The 22043-nt window shown below is 44.4% G+C and overlaps 1 protein-coding gene across 3 annotated transcripts in view; it reads left to right on the top strand.

Annotated features, from left to right (window-relative positions):
- The window catches only part of FSTL4 (follistatin like 4), a 660210-nt gene that overhangs the window by 241065 nt on the left and 397102 nt on the right, over positions 1-22043 (top strand). For all 3 annotated transcript variants that reach the window (XM_070793583.1, XM_070793584.1, XM_070793582.1), the window contains one exon: positions 20190-20223. In XM_070793583.1, the coding sequence (XP_070649684.1) occupies positions 20190-20223 (34 nt within the window). The remainder of the gene's footprint in view (positions 1-20189; positions 20224-22043) is intronic.

Raw genomic sequence — 22043 nt, 5'->3', positions numbered from 1 at the left:
CTGAGGCTGAGAGGTGTGTGTGCTCTTGGTGGCTTGTTGGCTGGTGGTGGGCAAGCTCTTAGCATAGACAGGTTGTAGGCAGCCTTCCCCACCATGACCTAACTGGACCCTGGAGGTTCTACATTTTCTCTTCATCCTCCACGATGTTTATTGTTGCTTTAAAATCCCATAGTTGCTTTTTCCAGCTGGGACCAAACTATTCACTTGCCGCACTGCCTGTCTGCGCTGCTGCCTAAGCAATCTCCTATTCTGCCTTTGACTCGGGGGCCCTTCGTCAAGGGCCCCAGGAGCTCAGATCTGCTTCTTCCCTTCCAGCTGTGTGGTTGAGGGAAGTTCCTTATTCTCTGACCTTCAGCTTAGCATTGAGTAGAATGCAAGCAATAAAAGTCCTGATTTCAGAGTTGTCATGAGGACTAAGATGGTACATGTATCTCTGGCATGGACAGCTGCTCAGAACACAGCTGTCAGAGCTGTGGTTTGTGCCCTTGATCTCAGAACCCTACCAAGCACATCAAGAAGACTGTGCACTTCTCTCACACCGGGAGCTGGCATGTTGCCGCCTGTCACTCAAGTGTTCAGCAGGGCAGCTCTTGTGGTGGGATGGTCCCCTTTCTGGAGGAATGGTCAGTGTCCTGGAGTCTGGGCCCCCTGGGTCCCCAGTGTCCCGGGGGGTTGGTACATAGTAGGGTATTCAGATACTTGTCAAGTAAGTGAATGAGTCAGAGACCTTCTGTTATTGCTTTGGCACCACATAGGAATTTAGACAAGGAGACTTGAGTTTCTAGGACTCCTTACAAAAAAATCCCTGGAGAGACCAGACGGTTCTTTGGTTTCCACTTATAGTAGAATCCAGTCACAGTTTCAACTCTTTCCAGCATCCTTTCCAGCATCCAGTAGAAGCGTAATAGAGCCCTATGGGTTGTGTATAGGGGAGGGGGTTGAATCCCTGACTCACTTCCTGTCTCCCTCACAGAGTGGGCTTTGGGCCTGCCTGACCCTGATGGTCCCTTCTGCAAAGACGCTGGAACACGAGGCAGGCACACCAGACCCTCACCTGAAATGGGAACCCGAAAATGCAATGTAAACTCAAATGCAGGATGTCCTGTTTATGTTTCACGTTTTCAGGGTCAGCAGAAATAGCCTGTGGCTCCAGGGAGGGTGGCTGCCAACTATCCCTACAAAGGGAGGAAGGGATTGAGGGCAGTGAGAACAGAAGCTGTCTCTGGGGATGTTGCTAAATAGGTGTAAGACTCCTGATGGCTTTTCTTGATGCTACGTCTTAGGTCAGCTGGAGTGAAAGCTTGCTTAAGCCATTCTATCATTTAAAGCTTGCTGTCTAAGTAAAAAACACAGAACTCTTCCCATTTATTTGCTTTTCTAGCCTTGCATTTAAAACCTGCTGGAAAACTTCCTCTCTAGTGAAGACCTGAGGTTTCTGTGGTTCTGCTGATTCCACACTTTGTGCATTCATTCCAGGGAAGTAGACTTGGGGATACCAGGAGATTTGAAATGAGGGAGGCCTGCCAGGCGATGCTCTAATTGGAGTGCTTCTAAAATATGCCCCACTCTGCCTCCTCTTCCTCCTCCACTCACTGCTCTTTGGTTGTTACATATGCTGTTACTTTCACTTTTAGCATTTGGCTGTGAAGAAAGGGATTCTCTGCCTTGTTCTTGGGTGTTCCTCCTTTGGCAGTGTAGTTTAGGAATACGTCTAAAAGCAGAACTTCCCACTTGACCTTCTCAGGATGCAATATACCTACCTGGTATGGGTCTCTGGACCCTCGGATATCTGGGCCAATGGGGACATCAGGTGGTCTTAAATCCTAGTCATCAGTGGGTATCCACTGAGCACTCCGCTGTGTGCTTGGCCATGGTCTAGGGCCTATTGGATGAGGAGAAATGGACTGATTGTATTCTTGGGGCTTGAGGACCAGTAGGGTGGAGAATTGGGAAGGTGATGGAGCCCTTGGCTATTAGAATCTGAGTTAGTAGAGGAATTTAACCCTATGTTGACTTTAGCCTAAAGGAAATGAGGTCTCTTTCTCAAATAACAAAGCAGGAAGCGGAGCCCCCTGCCCTTCCCTGGTTTTGTTGGCCCACTCCTGGTCCCATAGTAGGATGCTTGTTTTCACAGTCCAGACTTTCTCCTCTGCAGAAGGGCTGTGGCTAATGGCAAACTTAGTGTCACAGATTCATCCAAGGCCCATGATTCAGCTGCCCTGGAACCTTCAAGAGGGTTAGTTGGGGGCTGGAAGAAGCTGGCATCTCAGGGTGTCACCCCACGAGCCAGACACCATGGTTACTGCAGCAGCTAGAGCTGTCCACCAGAACTTGTCCACCAGAGCAGGCGTGCATCCCTCTGGGCCCTCTGCTAAGGTGGTTCTGTCCAATATGGCCCTGGCCTTCTTGTCGGCCCAGAGGACTTTATCTGGCGACAAGGAGGGAACGGCTGCCCATTGCTGCTCTGTCTCGTCTCACCGAGGATGCTGTCACATGTGACGGTGCCACCCCACTGCCCAGACTGTCATACCCGGGAGTCTTAGCTCTTCCTTTCGAGTCCCATCTTGAGCTAGCTTTCTGTCCATGTCCACGGGTTGTACCAGTTGGTTCAGTAATTCACAGGAAGAAAACACTTCTGTGACCATGCTGACTAGGACAAAATTATCTGTGATTCATTATACATTCTAGATGAAAATGTAAAATAGACTTGAAGCCTTACCTCATTGAAAATGACTGTTCTTGCACCACAAGAAAGGCGGGTCCTGAGCTGCATTCTGTAGAAAAGCCCTGTAGGTGGTGGGCTGATGTCTCACCTCGGGGTTATGAGAAGGGAAAGGGAATCATCACAAATGGCTCTAAGAAATCACCTATGACATGCATGTGGTGAGCAGTTAATGCAGTGTGGAATGTGTTCAGTTAGCAGTGTGGGCCTAACTGGGTGACGGGAGAGTTAAGAGCAGAGAGGCACTGGGTGGGAGGCAGGCTGGGAAGGACCTCTTGGAGACAGAGGGACTTGGAGAGGCTGGCAGAGATGTGGGTGGGGAGAACACTTAAGTATTTGAGGAAGAGGGACTTTTCACATGTAGATGTGGGCTGGGGCAGGACCAGGGCTGTTGGGGAAGGAGAAGAGGGACTCTGGGCATGGTTATCCAGGCCTGCTGGCCAAGTGACTCATGAGGGACCCTTGGTGGCTATGAGCAGAATCACCTTCCAATGTGTTTGTGTACACAGATATGTCATCTTGAGGCCCCAGAGACCTTCTGGAGCCCTGCAGGCTGCCTCGAGGGTACAAGGCTAGAGTCTTCAGGCAGCCTGTCCCCCTCACCATCTCCAGCATGCACCTCTCTGCTGTCTCCCTGTTCTCTCTGGATATCCACTTCTCTGCAAACCTGCAGATCCTGTCTCATAGCCTTTATCTTATAGCTTTGCCCTGCCAGTACACCAAGCTCCGGCCTCAGGGCCCTGGGCTACCCAGTCTAGGTCCAGTCTCAGAACCTGGTTGGCTCAGCTTGGCCAGGCATTTGCATTGGTCCCATCACGTGTGGCCAGGGGTTAGGTCCCCAGAGGAGCAATGCCATTCAGGGGCTCTGAACGGAGGCTGTGGGTACAGGCCTGGGGGGCTCAAGTGAAGGAGCGAGAGAGCAGGTCACCGTGGGTGGCCGGGGTTGATAAGGCTGAGGAGCCAGTCTCCAACCTTTCAGCACTTGGAGCAATGTGTGCTGAATTTTCAGAAGTGCTGGCAATTTATCAAGTTGTGCTTTTTCCTGTCTTCAGAGCTGGAACTGGGTTAGGACACCTGCCTACATGGTCTTAAATATTTGCTCTTGGGCTTTGTAGGCCCAGCTTCCTCTACCTGTCTCCGTGGTACCCTCACCACATCAACCTGGACTGTCTGCGGCTAGGCAGCTCGGAAGCCCAGTTTACCCTCCTTGGCTCATCCTAGCTGACAGGCTGTAAAGGCTGCTTGATGGCCATGTGTTGGCTCAGCATTTCGCCAGTTGTCACCCTGACCCTCCCGGCCCCCTGTGACTGTGTTCACGCCCCCTCAGCAAACTGACTAAAGGGCAGCAGGCTTTGGGGCTTGGAGGTGGCCCCGCGACTCTGCGCTCATGCATCTTGTAGGGCAGGGAGCTCTTTAGGACAGCTGCCTTGAGGTTTAGATGGACTTGTTCTTGGGAAGAAAGAAGGGGCTTTGTGGGAGGGGAGTCATGACTTTACCAGGTGTCTCTTCTTAGAGGGGCTGTCACTCTGTGGAATCCAGTAAGTAACAGCACAGCTGAGCTGCCATGAGATAATTAGGCCACGGAATCTAGACACAATGGATGTTCTCTCAGTTCTGGGGCTGAGCTTTGCTCCCAGCCAGGTGCAGAATCTTGTTGCATTCACAACTTGGGTTTTGCTGTCGTGTCTATTTCTGGGTAACTAAGAGTATGGAGTGTTAGGGAACCAGGGACACTGCCAGAGATGTCAGGCCAGGGGCCCTCTGGAGCTCAGAGCTGGGCATCTGAAGACACTCCTCATAAGGAATAAGTAGATTCCTGATAGAGACTCCTTTGAATTGCATAGCTATGAATGTTGATAACGTTAATAAACAGCTCTCATTTTGTCAAAGCTTTAAGTACATCACTTCATTGACCTCTCAAAAAGATTCTATGAGATACCATTACATTTCTTATTTTATTCATGTGGAAGCGGAGGCTTCAAGATGATAGATGAGTTGCCTGAGGTCTCCCATGTGTGAAGTGGTGGAGCTGGGCTTTGCACTGGCCTTCTGACCATCCCACATGCTCCTTTCAAGTTCCAGCTGCTTTCCCCACCCCCACCCCTACCTTACATATTTTTGAGGCTCAGGAAATGATGTTTGGGAAATTCCTTGGTGGTCTGGTGGTTAAGACTCCACACTTCTAAAGCAAGGGGCATGGGCTCCATCCCTCATTGGCGAACTAAGATCTCACTTGCCTCATGGAGCAGCCAAAATTTAAAAGAACATTTGATGATGAACTTTGGAGGCCAGAGCAGACTCTATCACGTCAGATAAGACCCCATCACCTCCTAGTGGGCAGCACAGCTTGAGGGAGCCTCCTGCCCTACCCTGGGGGCAGTGGCAGAGCATGTCCTCCCATCCCTTTTCGCCCTGGCTCCCCAACACACAGCTCTTTCTCTTGTCTTCTCCCACTGTGGGAAAGGGCCTATGGGGCAGCCATGGAACCCACAAGAATTAATATCTCTTAGGCTATTTTCTTCCCTTTTTCAAGGGGGGTCTAACAAGGTCTTTGCAGCCACTGCCTTGTGGATCCCTGAGCATCTGCCCTCGTGTAGGGCAGAGCCTGGCCAGGCCCACTGCTGTGCATGTGTAATAGAAAGCTGGGTGTCTGGGCTCTGGATGGAGGCCTAAGCATGACAGTGATGAGTGGTTTTCCCTGTTTCTGCTTCTAAGAATTGGCCTTGGCAGGTGCCTAAGGGTTGAGAACTGTCCAGGATTGAGAGTTAGGAAGCTAGACTCTGGGCCCTTGACTTTAGGGAAGAGGCAAGAGTCCCAGAATCGGTGAGTAAGGCGATTACTGTCAGATACAGGTTTCTGGAGGGTCAGTAATCCCAGTGGGAAAATGTTGGTGTTTGCTGACTCTTCTACTAGCCACTGGAAGAGAGCGAGGCGGTCAGTGCTGGGTTATAGCCAGAGTTCCTTATGTTCCTGCTGTTGGAGGGAGGCTGTTATGGAGGATGGTCCTCTCTTCCCCAGAGGTGGGAATGGTAGGGCAGCCCCAGGTACACAGGGCACTGAGGTTGGCTCAGCTGTGGGAGCTGGCGCTGGCTCCTATGGAAGTGTGCCTGCCTTCTCCAGGTGGGTGAGCACACCAGGAAGTCTTGGCTCCTGTCTCATGGATGAGGAGGGAAGGGCCGCTCTGGGGGTGGGGGAGGCCCCCACTATACAGTATACAGAGTGCCCACTGTAGAGCCCCGAGAGGAAGTAATCCTGGCATTTTAGTGTGCTGGAGCCAGTCAGCTCATGAGCAGCACCAGAGAGTCAGAGAAGGTCAGGGAAGATAGCCTGGGGTGGGTGCAAGAAGGGGAGTGAAGGGACGGCTCTGGCTGGTGTTGGTGGTTCACGACTGACACTGTATCAACTGATGGAGCCATCCTGCACCCTGTCTCTGCCCGTTATTGCCCACTGGGGCAACAAAACTGCTGGGCCCTCTCTGCGCCAGGGGCCCCAAGACACTGATGAGTACCTGTTTGGTTCTGGGCGCTGTGCTCGGGGTTGGGGTCAGGGCGATGCTGGACAGTCTCCCAGATGGTGTCTGTAGCGGGGAACTGGTAAGTTACAGCAGCCACCAAGCACCCTTCCTCTGTAAGGTCTCCTAGCAGTCTCACAGGCACTACCTTGAATCCCAGCTTACAGCTGTGGTCACTAAGGTGGACCTTAGCACCTTGGAGCTGGAGACCCAAGGTGCTGGGGCTCAGATGAGCACCTTTACAACCATTTAAAGCCAACTCATGTCCTCCAGGCCAGTCATCCTATTCTCCCCATCCCTGGGGAGGCTCCCAGCTCTGGTGCTGAGCCTTCCCTTCCCACCTGCACCCAATAGTTGCTGAGATCTGGATACTGGGGTCGCATGGCTCCCCAGGGAAAGAGAGCCCAGGCCTGCCCCGTTATCCGCCTGCTTTACTAAATCTCGCTGGGAAAGAGAACTTGGTGCTTCTGTGTACAGTGGCTATGCCTGGGAAAGCCTTCCTGGTACCTGCCGAAGCCGTGGTGGTCCATCGGAGGCTGCCTGGCTCTGTGATGAGCAGCACTGATGAGCAGAGAGCCTGTTTTGGGGGAGATCGTATCCATACATTGGAACCAGCTTTATAAAAAACACTGATGTGTGTCTCCGGCCTAGAGGTTGTGATGTAATTGGGTTGGGGTGTGGTTGGAACTCTGGATTGCCTAAAACATCCCTGTTCGAGAACCACTGGGTTAGCTTATGGAGGAAGTGCAGATTGAATGCCCTCAGAGTTGTCCTTCTCAGCAAATTGCTCTTCAGGGAGAGAGATGGTTCCAGCTGTTGGAGACAAAGTCTCATGTGCTTCTGCCCCAAGTGCAAGGCCCTCTGGGAGGCGTGGGTGCCTAAGGCTGGCCTGGCTCCTGACCAGTAGGCAGAGGGCAGACGTCTGTCCAGCTGAGCAGTGATGCTCACAGTTCTTCGCACACATCTCGTTCTATTCTCATGACCACCTTCTAGGCACTGCTCTGAATGTCATCTCGTGGGTGAGCAGACTCAAGTTTCTGGAATGTCCTACTTAAGTGCAGCTGGGAAAGGACAGGAGAAAACTATCGGTTTTATCTAGCACTTTCAGAAGCGCTGGCTACTATGTGAATAGCAGTCCAGCTATGCTGACCATTGGGTGCCTTTCTTTCTGACTCTGTTATAAAAGAAAATTGAAAAGGAACCTTATTGTGCCTTAAAGGCTTTTTAATTATATATAACTCATTTAATTTAAACTACTTTAGGTTCCATTTTTAATACAAGTTTATAGTGGTACAATGAAAGTGCTTTCTAATCAAAGGGTGTTAGTAGATTTATCTCCCTGTATAGAAGCGGATACCCATAGGAGCCCCGGCTAATTATTTATCCAGACAACAATCAAAAATTGCCAAGAGTTGAGTGGGAGGCATGGTGGTAGAGGCTCATGGGTGGCATTGGGGATTCATCTGCGGTGGAAGGGGGGCTGTGAAAATTGAGGAAGGTGGGTGGAGAGGGCTCAGCAAACAGAAGTGGCCCTCATCACACTCGCTGCTTTCTGGGGCCACGACTGCTTCCACTGCTAGTTCTTACTGCTGGTGTCACAGCTGTGGACAGGGAGACGAGAATGGAGATGGGGGCTTGCATGGTGGCTTCAGTTCAGTTCACTTGCTCAGTCATGTCTGACTCTTTGCAACCCCTTGAACTGCAGCACGCCAGGCTTCCCTGTCCATCACCAACTCCTAGAGCTTACTCAAACTCATGTCCATTGAGTCGGTGATGCCATCCAACCATCTCCTTCTCTGTCGTCCCCTTCTCCTCCCACCTTCAATCTTTCCCAGCATCAGGGTCTTTTCAAATGAGTCAGTTCCTGACATCAAGTGGCCAAAGTATTGGAGTTTCAGCTTCAACATCAGTCCTTCCAATGAACACCCAGGACTGATTTCCTTTAGGATGGACTGGTTGGATCTCCTTGCAGTTCAAGGGGCTCTCAAGACTCTTCTCCAACACCACAGTTCAAAAACATCAATTCTTTGGCGCTCAGCTTTCTTTATAGTCCAACTCTCACATCCATACATGACCACTGGAAAAACCATAGCCTTGACTAGACGGACCTTTGTTGGCGAAGTAATGTCTCTGCTTTTTAATATGCTATCTAGGTTGGTCATAACTTTTCTTCCAAGGAGGAAGTGTCTTTTAATTTCATGGCTGCAGTCTCCATCTGCAGTGATTTTGGAGCCCCCCAAATAAAGTCTGACACTGTTTCCACTGTTTCCCCATCTGTTTGCCATGACGTGATGGGACCAGATGCCATGATCTTCGTTTTCTGAATGTTGAGCTTTAAGCCAGCTTTTTCACTCTCCTCTTTCACTTTCATCAAGAGGCTCTTTAGTTCCTCTTCCCTTTCTGTGGTGGCTTGAAGGGATGACAAAATGGTTCTGAGCAGGGGAAGGTCGTGCTGTGCACAGCAGGGAGCAGGGGACAGGTCTGTAATCAATGCAGCCCCTGGAGGGGCCCTCCTTGTCACAAGTAGAAAACCTCTGTCCTGGTTTCCCTTCCCTGCTTTGTCTATGACCGTGGCACTTCTTACTGAGACATGTTCTGTACATTGCATTTGCTTGTTTGTTGTCTGTCTCTCTGTGTGAGATCATAAGCCTCATGGGGACAAGAGTTGTGACTGTCTTGGCATTGCTGTGTCCCCAGATCAGTCAGTATTTACTGAATGAACAAATACATGGACAGATGAAGGTAAGAATAAATGAACCGGGCAGGAGAATTACCAGGAGCTCTGCTGGGAGTGCTGGGTGAGGGGCTGTGTGTGTCAGGGAGAATCAAGGTGGTGGGAATGGCAAGATAAGGCCTGACAAAAATTGCAAGGATGAGTCTGCCGAAGCAGAAAGTGATAAATGAGGAGGTAGAGTTTATGCCCCAGGGGGGCAGAAGGGCCACTGACCAGGCAGGAGGACTAGGGAGGAGGGGGTTGTTTCTGGGCAAGATGAGAGACTCTGGTTGTGGCCCTTGGACTGAGGGGTTTGCACTATTTCTTTTGGAGGAAGTGAGTGTGCCTGTCATTCATGTGCTCACCTTCTCACCCATTACCTGCCTTTTTCTCTTTCCTACTTGTGCCCGTAAAGCAGTTTGTCTGGGCTGCAGACTTAGGCTCAAATGGGAGGGACAAGCAGCCAATTACCAGTCTCAGTGTGGTCTGCCAGGCAAATTGTAGCTACTCTCTAAAGTAAACTCTGAAACTCTTAAGACTGTGAGTGATGCAGGTAGTGATGGAAGAGCCTTTTAGAAAACAGGCAACAGACCACTTCCAGGCTACTCAGCTAATGTGACAGAAGTTGCCAAATGAAAAAATGAACGAGCGTAAAAAAAAATATAGCTGGATTGTGTGCTACACATTTATTATTCAATAAATACTGTGTGGTTTGTGGGTGGAAAAAAGAGCCCCACTGTGGCTCTGTAACTTTCTGCATCTTTAAGTCAGATAATCTCTATCTGTGACCCACCCCCACTCCATGTGTAAAAACAAGAATGAAAAATAGAGAACTCTACCAGAGGGCAGCCGTTTTCCTTCTTTTGTCTCTTAATTTTTCAGATACATTCAGACACGTTTCAAACCTCATTGTGGGCTTGTAGCTGGCAGAAGAAAAAAAGTAGCAGGTTTTAATATCATATGAAACAGGTTGATGTTAAATTACATTATCTATTGGGTGGTACCTGGACAGGATAATGAATAATTAAAACATAAACTACTGTCCCTTTCCCAGAGGCCACCTGTCCTCCCCGAACCCCTGAAACATGGTCCTGATCATCTTGTGGCTCACGGATGACTAGAGCACAGGATAGGGCAGCTGGTGGGTGTGAAACCTTCCAGAGTAAGGAAGGCATCCTTAGCTGTCCCTGATCCTGTGGAAACTTGGCTAAAAATGGAAAATATGGAAAGTCAGACTTCAGAGGCAGTCAGTGTGTTCTACGAGCCCAGAGGAGACCCTCACTAACCCCATACTCTCCTCAGGAGACCTTGAAAAAAACTGACTTCTTCCTCGCAATCCATCTGTTGAGGGTCTGTGACAGGCCAGACCCTGCGGTGGGATGAAAGAGGAATGAGATGCAGGCTGTGGGGAGATAGATGCTGTCCTAGTTCATGGCAGTCCTGTGTGGCCATGGCACGTTGCAGTTCGTCAGTTCTGCGTGGTGGGCTGGGCTTTGTCGAGCCTGTCTGGTGTCCCTGGAGAGGATGACTGTTAGTTGATGGGTGGTCCCTGGGGTGCTGAGTTAGAGCCCCATGCTGCTAACTCTTAGAAGAGACCTGCGTGGGGATTGCTTGTCCTCAAGCAGAAATGATACTGTGCTATACTTTTCTAAATAAAAAATTTAATCAGTCTTTAATTTGTTGGGTTGTCAGAGAGATGAAGCTGGAAAGTGCCCTCTTTCCTCCTTAGTCTTTTCATCTGGCTGTGTGCAGGTGATGGTGTTTAACAAGTTGGACTGATCTATTTGTCATTGACATTTATTGCATCAAATGTAATTTAATGTTTACTTATACTGTCACTTTGGTAGATTCACTGCAGAAGACAATTTTAAATCCAGAGCCAACTTTTTTTTTTTTTTTGATTGTAAATGAATAACCTTTAATATATAGCTTTAAGTAATCCTGAGAATTTAAAATCCCTAAATCCTCATATGATAAATCTATTCATTCTTTGCTTCTAGAAACAAGAAATTTAACATCCAAGTCACCTGAATTTCTGAAGGCCTGGCACATATTCTCATTCTTTCTTTTCTCTGTGGTGTCTCAAAATCACCATTAATACTTTTCTTTTTAGAGCATCACAGCTTCCCTCCAATGCAGCCCCTCTATGTTCCCCATCAGAAAGCACTGAGCAGCACTGCCTGAGGGATTCTGCCTGTGTTTCTGAATTGTCACCTAAATCCGTCCTGTGTGGGCAGTCTGATCTGCCCATTCGATGGGGATGCCACTCCAGATGGGGAAGCTGGAGTGGCAGGTGTCTGGGCAGCTCCCTCAGCGCTGCGGCTGCTGCTGCGCTTACTAATAACAGGCTGCTCGGACCCCCTGGTGGCTATGAGGGGCCTGTTTCTATCTCCTCCATAGACATAAGGAAATTGATGTTCCTCACAAGTGTTCCCCACAGGGAGGCTATTGGTGGGTTCATATCAATGACTTAAAAAAAAAAGATGCCTATAGCTTAATCATAAAGATATTCCTGTGATATTTTTTCAAAATTATCCATGCATGGTCTCTTCCATTTGTTTTGATAAACCTCCAATAAACACTTGGGTCCTGTGTAAACACGTTTGCTCACACTGGTCCACTTATTGTTGGACAGGAAGTAGAGGGGACACAGAACTTGCTCACTGTATGGGGTCCACGTTTCAGCCCTGAAATGTGGAGAAGGTCTTTTCATTGCCTGTGTGGTCATACTCCCCACCCATTCCATGCCTGGTTTCCTGATAGAGGCCGGGGAGGCGTCACTGGATTGGGAAGCCTGTGGGCTGAGAAGGGGAACAACCATGCCTGTGCCCAGCTCCCTCTGCTCTCCCAGCATCCCAAGGTGTAGGATGATCAGCTGTGCCCTTCCCACCTCTAAGGCAGTCTACCTCAGAGGACACACCACTCTATCAGAGGGCTCCTAGCACATGGCGCTGCTCTCAGGGAGGTAGGAGATGAGTTCTGACCCCTCGACAAGGTGGCATTCCTTAGGAGCAGGCACCTCCTAGGTGATAGTTTCCTCGAGCTCCTGCCGTGGGCTCCACATGACTGGAGGAGAAAGCTCACGTTCAGACATCCCCTCTACACCCTCCAGGAAATCCTGTTGTTAGCGGGATTATTCACCTTGGCTCTCAAGCTGGCTCTTGACTTTAGGGTTAATCCCCTAATTCTGTCTTCATCCAGCTTCGAAGGCCCTGATGTGATGCTCTGGCAAATCTAACAACAAATCTAACAGAAGGTTTTCCTTCTGCCTTTACCTGAACAATAGAAGTGAGATAAAGCGTACCAGATGCTTGTTGTATGCTCAGTAAGTGGGAGGCAGTGATCGAATATATGCTACATAAGGCATCCCTTTATTTCACTGTGTTCTACCTGTCCATGTGGCTTTAGTTGCAGAGTGGTGTCCTGCTAGCAAAAATCAAAGTTGTTAAGAGTCAAGGTTTTAAAATTCAAATGAATAAATGAAAGATTGTAAGAAAGGTTGTTAAAGAAGCATTAGTGTTAAAAGCATCTCAGACATGAAAACCTTAGAATTTAGATGTCAGTATTTCAGTAGTGATGAGTGCCGTTAGCAAAGCTTGCATCCCAACTGTACCGAGTGATTTATAAATTGAGCACAATTTATAGCTTTTCCAGGCAGTAGGAGCCTGAGGAACTCTGAAGGAGGGGGCTTCCTCAGCTCCCCTGATGCTGGACTGAGGTGCTGCCAGTCATGGGCTCACCACCAGGACACTGGCAGGGCTGAGAGCCTGCAGCTGCCCAGCCCTCAGATGCACTCAGCCCCGTCTGCACAAGACTCACCTCTGCTTCGTCTGCAAAACCTTGGCCACATCAAGCTTCATTCAGCTTCATGATTCCATGGCTTCCTCTTCTGAGCAGTGGATATTTTGATTCCCACTTGGCTAACTCACAGAGCCAACATTTTCCCAGAAGCCACTGAATCCCATAACATTTTGAGTGATAAATTGAGACTTATTCTCTAACCAAGGATGACTGGATTCATGGCCAAGGAGGGGTGCATTTGATTTGGGGCCAAGGTCCACCCTTCTTTTCCTGAGCCTCACATACAGCCTAAGATCGTGAGTACTGCCTAAGATGGATGTAAAGGATCCAGGCACAGAATCTGAGGATCTTCATTTGTCCTCTTTCAGCAGCTTGCAAACTACGTTTTTGGTAGCTGAGAATCTGTAATAGATTTTTGGATTATGAAAAATATTACTCAGCACTCACATTATATTGATTCAAAAATAAAGATTATGCAGTTCAACTGCACAATAAAATACAGCTTTATGGGATGGTAATTTTTTACTTTAAGTTCCCCTACGTTATAGTGAAAGATAATGGATTCAGGAAGGGCACAATGAGGAATAAAGCTGTTGTATTGTATTGGTTAAATGACGTTTTAAATGATTTGGCTGTCAAATTCGTGGAAAGGTTATGAACACTAAATGCAAAATCTAAAATTAATTCCCTACTTCAAGAAAGTGTGATTTATACCATAATAAAATTAGATTTTTAGTTAAAGAAATTCAGTCGTTAAATAATGCCCATGTGCTAACTCTCATTTATAACCATCTGGTTTGAAGCTTCTGCAGCAGATAATTTCTTCCTTAAGCAAAGCATTCAGGGTCTTGGTGTCACTTCTGTCAGTGAATTCTCTTCTGTTCAGTTCTGGTACAGGTTTTGGGGGAGTACTTTTTCAAGTACTGGAAAGACATTCTGATTGAGCCACAATAATTGACGGAGAAATTGCACTCATTGCCCTCCCCCAAGTGATCTTACTATTTCTCCACCTTTGTTGTCTTCATTAATGGCAATAAAGATGGTGATGGCCACCATTTCAGGACTACTGTATGCCAGCCACCATACTGTGTGTGCTACAGGCTTATATTTCACTTAATCCTCCTAACAACTCTATGAAGAAGGCACCATTCCTACCCTTATTTCACAGATGAACAAACTGAGGCTCAGAAAGGTGAGATAATTAATCAAAGGTGGCAGGGCCGTGGCCATCAGGAATAAGCCAGGATCCAGCCCAGATCCATCTGACTTCAGAGTTCCATCTTTTAGTTCCTGTCACTTGTTTCCAGAATATTCACTGAGTATTTACTTTGAGGCAGCAGAATACACTGGGCTCCCCAGGTGGCTCAGTGGTAAAGAATCCACTCGCAGTGCAGGAGCTGTAGGAGCTATGGGTTCAATCCCTGGGTTGGGAAGATCTGCTAGAGGAGGATGTGGCAACCTACTCCAATATTCTTGCCTGGAGAATCCCATGGGCAGAGGAGCCTGGTGGGCCACAGGCCACAGTGCATGGGGCTGCAAAGAGTCAGACATGACTGAAGTGACTTAGCACACACAGCAGAGCATGGTGGTAGGATTTCCAAGACTTGAGCCTGGCCACTTGCTGCCCTGTGACAATTGAGCACGCTGTAGCCTTTCCTCCTGTAGAACCACCTTCATCTGTAAGTTAGGGCATGTGATTTATTCCCCTTCTTCAACAAATCTGTGCTGTGTACTATGAGTACTTTGACGTAATATTTTTAAAATTTTTGATTGACATGTATCAAACATACTGGAAAGTGTATACATCTCAAATGTAGAATAGAACTCCATTAATTTTTACAAATTGAACACACCCAAGTGACTACCACCAAGATTGTAATTTAGAACATTCCCAGTACCCCCAGAAACCATCTTTTTTAAAAATTTATTTTTTAAATTGGAGTATAATCGCTTTACAATGTTGTTTTTGCTGTACAACGTGAATCAGCTATAAGTATACATATATCCCCTCCTTCTTGAACCTCTCTCACATCCCCTCCCCCACATCCCACCCCTCTAGACTATGTAGTTAGGTGTGTACAAGTTTAGAATTGCTATTAATTCCTATTAAATTGTTCTTTTATCATTATAAATCTAATGTATTCCTCTCTCTTTTTATTCCTCTTCCCCCTTTTCTCTTGTCTTTTTTTGGGGAGTTAGTCTTTTGTAATCCTACTCCTTTGACCTTATAGCATTGGTTTTACCATTTTTTAGATATTAATAGGATTGTAATACTTAAATTCCATTTGACCTCCTGAATTTGTGATCATATCATCATTCATTTTAGTCCTGTAAATAGTATTAACTTAGAGAGCGTTATTGTTGTTGTGTTAAACAGACAGAACTAGATTTGTTCATTTTTTAACTCTTCCTGTTCTTTATTACTTCTTGGACAACTATGCATTCATCTGAAAACACTTTCCTCTTGTGCAGAGTGTTTCCCTGTATTGCTCTTAGTATTAATCTGCTGACAATGTATTCTCTCAGTTTTTGTCTGTCTAGATATATCTTTATTTTACCCTATGAATATCCTTTCAGTGGGTATAGAATTCAAAGTTTTCCAGAAATTTAAAGATGTCGTTTCATCTGTCATTTAAAGATGTCACTGAATTTATGTATCCAATTCAAGCATAATAATGTAACTCAAGAGGAGGCTGTGCAGATTATTGAGTTCATTTCTTTCTGATTCCCTTTTCTAGGATTGTAGCCCCTCTTCTGGTTCTGTTATTTTCTCCTGTAAAGTTGGCTATCCAATCTTTGTAGCTGATGTGCCCTCCACCTCCACCACCCACTCTCTGGCTATTTTAAAGATTTTTCTTTTTGTCCTTGAATATTCAACTATATTTTCCTGAGGACCTAGTTATGGTGTTCATTGTATTTATCTTGATTAGAGTTTCTAGAGATTTCTAAATCTTTGGATTGATGTCTTTCATCAATTTTGGAAATTTTTCAAGCATCTCTCTTCAAATATTGATTCTGCCTAATTTCCTCTATCTGATACTTCAATTACATACTTGTTAGAACTTCTCACCATTCTCCAAAATGTCTCTCATACTTTCCTGTGTTTTCTACTCTTTATTATTTCCTTTCAGAGCTTCAGTCTGGTTATTTTCTACTGACCTAGGCTCTGGCTTATTAATCCTCTGTTTAATTGTGTTTAGTCTTCTATTAGATTCCTGTTGAATCTGACAGTCATTGATTTTTTAGTTCTAGGATTTCCATTTGATTCTTATTTTAATTTCAATTTTATGGTGAAATTCAGCATCTTCTGTTTTCCTGAACATATTAGTCATACTTATTCTAGAACTTGTGTCTGATAATTCTAAACTCTGGATAACCTGTGGATCAGTTTATGCTGTCTGTTTTATTGAATTTTAGTCATTCATGGGATGACTAAACATCAACAGTATCATGATGGGAAACATGATACTGTTTCCCATCATGCCTAGTAATTTTGGTTTGGATGCTGGACATTATGTATTGGTAAAAAAATTAATAAACAAAAGCCTCAATTAAATAGAGCTGGGAGACAAGAAGGGGGAGTTCTCATATGCTGTGACAAGAGCAGAATTCAAAAGGGAAAAGAAAGGCTCCTTTCATTTCCTCGCAACAAGCTAGCCAATGAAAAGCCATTAACTCTATGTTTACTATTACCCTCTCAATTTATCAATACTTTTTACCTCTATAAAAGAATTTTCCTTCCTTTGCCGTGTGGGGACTTGCACATGGCTCATCATGGCTGTAGACCCTGAATTTCAACTCTGTTTTCATACTGAATAATGCCCCCCCTTTTTTATTCTGGAGAGATAGCTAACAATTTATTAGTTTTAGGTCAAAACTATGAAAAATTATATGGTGTTTGGATTACTTTATTGTCTCTCAGAGAGGACTTACTTTTATTTGTTAGATATGGAACACTGGCAGATCATCTTGATCTACTCAGGAACAGAAGTTCTTTGAGAATATATGATTTTAACTGAAAGTCAGCTGCAATTACCAGGACCATTGTTCCTTTGAGAGCTTAATTTTTGTCTTCTGAGCACCATGATACTGTCAAAATCTGTTTTTAGTGTTTTAGTTTACTTTTTAGTTTGTTTGAGGCAAAGTTTTTGCTTATTTCTCAACCTCATGTTCTTTATATATCCAATTCAAGCATAATAATATAACTCAAGAGGAGGCTGGGCAAATTATTGAGTTCATTTCTTTCTGATTCCATTTTCTAGGATTGCAGACCCTCAAGTTTTGGTTGCTTTTGTAGCCTCAACTCAGGTATCTCCCAACTCAGTGAGGCTACTTTAAGCCCCAAAACATTACTTTGGCCTGTCTGAAAAACCACAAATTCCCCAAAGGGAAAATCTGGCAGTAAATATGGGGCTCTCCACCAAAGCCTTTACTTCTCTCCAAATATTGGCTAAGTTCTGTCTGCCTTTGTTGCTCTCACATGCCTTCAAAACCTTTTGTTGTTGTTGTTATTTATCCAATTTTTGTCGTTGTTATTAGAAGGATTGGCCTAATACAAGCTACTCTTTCATGGTCCTAAGCAGAGGTCTATCTCGTCTAATTTTCACACTATTAATTGACTGGAGTTAGAATGTTTTGTGCATAAGCTTTGTAATTAGACTTTGGAATTTAAATCCCAGCTGGCCATTGACCAAAATGTGAGAACTTGGACAAATTTTAACCTCTATGACCCTCTACTTCCTCTACTTTTTAATAAATATCTGAGAAAGAAAGTTGCAGAAACCTTAAAGGTCAGATAACTCCACTTTTATTTAAACTATTCCAGTGCATAATAAAAGGGAAACTTCCAAATCCAGTATATGAAACTGATATAATTTTAATTCCTGAAACAGAAAAATGACACCTAAAATTATAGCTTAATCTCATTTATGAATACTAATGCAAAAATGTGTTTAAAATCATAGTGAACAATATCTAGCAGCATATTTTTTAAAAAACACATCATGATTAAGAAAAGCTTACTCCGTAAATATAGATATAATTGACTACTATGAAATCTACTAGATAAGCCATCGAATTAATAGAGCTGAGGAGAAAAAATCATAGGATACCTCCATAAATGCAGAAAAAGTATTTGGTTAAAGTCAACACACATTTATTTTATTTTCATTCAACAAATATATATTGAGCATCTGCCCTATTATAAATAACACTGAAAATGCAAGAGTGAGAAAGATGTTGGCACCATCCCAACTCACATTCCAGTGGAGGGAAAGAGCCAATAAATAAGCAAGTAAGGGGACAAGCTAGAACATAAATTTATTTTAAAAAGTCTATAAAATATGCATAGATTTCACTAATATGATAAACATATCTGGGCCAAAAGCCAGCATTTTACTTGATTGGGAAACACTTCAGGTTTTCTTCTTAAAATCAGAAAGAAGACCAGGATGTTCACTATGTTCAAAATTCTTAACATTAGAGAAAGAATTAGCTGTAAGAATAAGACTAGAGTAAGCAACAATAGAAACTGGAAGAAAGAAAGAAAATCATTGCTATTTGCATATTGTATAAATCAACAAATCGAGATGCCAAAAGAATCATTTGAAACCTATTACAAACAATAAGAAATTCAGTCAAGTGGTTGGTTATATCAATATGTAAACCTCAATTGCTGTCAAATATACAAATAAGAAACAGTTATAAGATATAATGAAAGACAAATTCCACTTATGATAACGAAAGGTATGTAATAAAGACATTTTCAGAATATATACAGGAAAATTATACTCTTGAAAGAAATAAAAATAGACTTGAACAAATTACTAAAAATACCATGTTAAATAAGGAGATATGTTATACAGAGATCAACGTACCCTAAGGTAATTTATACATTTTATGCAATTACAGTAAAATTCCCATAAGGCTTTTTTCTCGAGCTATAACGGTTGATTTCCTGTTCCACAAATACTAGTTCCTTCCAGGAGGGAGGTGCCAGCCCCTAGAGCAGAGTCTGAGCAGCAGTGTAGAAGCTGGGTTTCCTTAGTGCATGATGTGCTTGTGGCAGCAGCTCTGTTCCAGTTATTCTCCAGGCTCCCTCTTTTGACCCTTGAGCTTATGAAGAACCAGCATTTGGGAAGCCTGTTTGGATAATTGTGCCTGCTGGTATGCTGCTGGCCTGTGACATGGTCTTCCATTGGTCTCCACTTGGCCTTTTGACTCATTACAGAGATGGCAGTCAGAAAGTGTAATTTAGGCAAGACAGGACAATCTTTTCAGTGCCTCCTCAAGTTTCCTTCCTAATATTGGCTCCCCCTTCCTCGCCCCGTAAGAATGCTAAACGAGAATGCTAAGGTATGAAAGACATGCTAATGCTAAGCATGGATTTTCACCTTAATCTCAATATTAGGCTCTTTATCGTAACTGGGTCATTTATAACAGATTGTAGATGCTTTTTACTAGTCATGAAACCACAATAGATTTCAGCCTTTCCCTGCATTACTTCTCACTGGGCCTTTTCCTGCTGCCTGACCATGCCTTGTACTTTTTGGCCTTTTCTTAAGCTATTCTCTCTTCCTGGTACACCCTCCCTCCCATATTTCTATCTGAAAGCCTGCCCATTCTTCTGTGCTATTTGCAAAGGTTATTTAAAAAACCTTTTTTTTTTTCCTTACATTTTTCATTTGATTGTGAACATATTGGTATTCATCAAGGCAAAATCTCCTCTTTATTTCTCAGTAATTTGTGTTTGTTCTGTACCCTTCTGTTCAACTGTAAATACCTTCAATTCAAGGCCTCTGTCTTTAACCTATGTAATTTCTGAAACACTTTGCTTATTGCTCTGCACACTGCAGGAAGATGAGATTGAAATAAGAAGAGCCAAGGCTTACTCTAGTCCAGTGGCATGGAGTGGCTATCCAAATTGTCCATAGTTTCCCACGCTTTGGAAACTATTGAGGAGCATAGTCAATCAGCAGATCATGCCAGTGGCCTGCACAGGAACAATAATGGTCTTTCCCATGGCACCACAAATCACAGCCTGCTGTTGCTCACGTCATTCTGGCTCCTGTCTACTTATGTTTTCCCTACAAACACTTGCAGTCTAGGTCAAGGGTGGGAATTCAACTTAAAACAGGGTATTTCCTAACAATTGGAACCAGCCCAGTTTCCATATAAGGAAGACCATGAGAGTTGGGTCTGCTCATTAAAAACTGCATGATTAACAGTATGTTTGCTTAAGCCAGCAAAGCAGCAAGTGGTTTACATTTACAGATGTGTATGTATATGTTGAGAGTTTAGGAGCCCCAACACTGCCAAATGTCTTATATTTATGAGATTGTTTACCCTTCTGTGAATGAATGTCTAACAAGAGGTGAGGTATTTGCAAGTATTTCTACATATGAGTTATTCTTCAAAAACACCAAATCTTTCTTGTCTTGCAGGAATCCAGAAGCCTTGACGTCAGAAGAAGAGAAGGTAGGGAAGATGCACTCATACTCACTTCATTCTCATTGTGGGCATATGGATGTAGTTTGTTACAGTTAAGATTAACTTCAGACTGTGGGCAGCCTGTTCTTTGAAATTTCATGTGACCTGTTCTGGGTGCTGACTGCTTGGCACTTGCCTCAGGGACTGCAGGAGCGAAAGCCGAAGTTTGCTTGTGACTGTGTCCTCTACCTTCAGGTATCAGAGATGGGGTCTAGGGAACTGGCTCATTCATGATAATGTTTGCAGTCTCTCAAAAGAAGCCTCATTTCTGAGTGAAGTTTGAAATAATTATTTAACCTGGTGAAAACTACATCAACAATAAAAAATTGTTTATGGTTTGAGGTATTTCAATAACTGGGAAAAGGTGCCACTGTGAAAAATATTTCTGATTAGATTTTTATGACTTTAGCTAAGCTGAAATAGATATAAGTAATTAATTTTCCTTTTGAAAACAATTCCACCATGTTTTATTTTCCCTGCCAGAGTTCCTCTAGTGCATTTGTTTTCTGATTACTGAGGTAAATATATATGGATGGTAATTTCTGAAATATTTTAGTGGAAATTGAAGTTACTCTTACTTGCTTTCAGTGGTACCTGGTCTCTAATAAGAGACTGTCTTTTGTATGATTTATGGAAATCACCACCAGTCATCCCTGTATTTCAGGGATGGGAGGATGAAGTTAGGAACCAAAGTGAGTTCTCGGTCTGGGGTCTGGCCTTTGGTTTTAGCTATAACCACACCTCCTTCTTGGTGGTATTGTCTCCAAAAAGAGCACCAATCATTAGAAGTGAGAAAATACCATACTGATTTTCAAATCTAAAAACCTTGCCTCTTGGTTAGTTCTTATTTTATGCAACACAATGAAAAACACAGAAGGGTCATGTTACTGAAGTGTGCCCCTAGACTGAAACTTTCCATACTGTCTATACTCATGGGTTCATAGAACCAGTTGTTTGCCGCTGTCTGCGGTACTGGAATCCTGGATACAAAGGATCTGGTTAACCTAGCTCTAGGATAAACTTTCTGGCTTTCACTCTCATTCGCCATTGTCTCTGGTTTTGGGCTCAGCGTCCTCTGAACTGCATCCATAGCGTAAACCACATCATTTGGACGTCAAAACCGAATGGTACTGGATGAAGGTGGGTGGGGCAGGGAAGGCCTGTTTTTGATTCAAAGTTGTGTTCACAATGTTATGACCATGTAACCTGGAGAAAAATAGCCTTTAGGAGACAAGTTGGCGTGAACTTTGGTTTAGAATACTATTCATTCCACTACTCCTGAGTGCGTGTGACTGTTTGGTGCACAGCACTATTTGCATTATGGAATCACATATGAGCTTAACTGTTCTGGACTCTTACTGTTCTTGTGTTAGAAATGTCTTTAAATGGTAAGGCTAGGATATGAGAAAACCATGTGTATTTTTGCTCAGAGGCATAAAAGACCTTATTGTACCTGAGACTCCAAATTCCTAGAAGACTACATGTCTCAGGGTGAGCAAAGGCATGGTTAGGCTGTGCTCTATTTTCCCATAACTTTCTTCTTTCTTGAAGCAGCATCTTTCATAACTGGCTTACTGGGAACATATGCCTTGGGTTTGTACTGGTAAATTTGTCTTGATATAACAGAAACATTTTTCTTCCTTCTGTGAGCTGATGTTTCTTGCTTGCTTCTGTCAAAGTTGAGTGTTTGAAAATTCCTGAGATAGCCCAGTGCCTTAATGTCAGTGCTTATAACCTGGCAGGAAGGAAGGAAGAGTGGGACCTTGTAGGTCAGTTCTGAGTGTATTTTAAGTCTGAGATTCAATGGC

This window comes from Bos indicus, chromosome 7, assembly GCF_029378745.1.
Source record: "Bos indicus isolate NIAB-ARS_2022 breed Sahiwal x Tharparkar chromosome 7, NIAB-ARS_B.indTharparkar_mat_pri_1.0, whole genome shotgun sequence".
NCBI lineage: Eukaryota > Metazoa > Chordata > Mammalia > Artiodactyla > Bovidae > Bos > Bos indicus.
The sequence above is the reverse complement of the archived record's forward strand: the minus strand, read 5'-3'. Positions and strand labels throughout refer to the sequence as shown.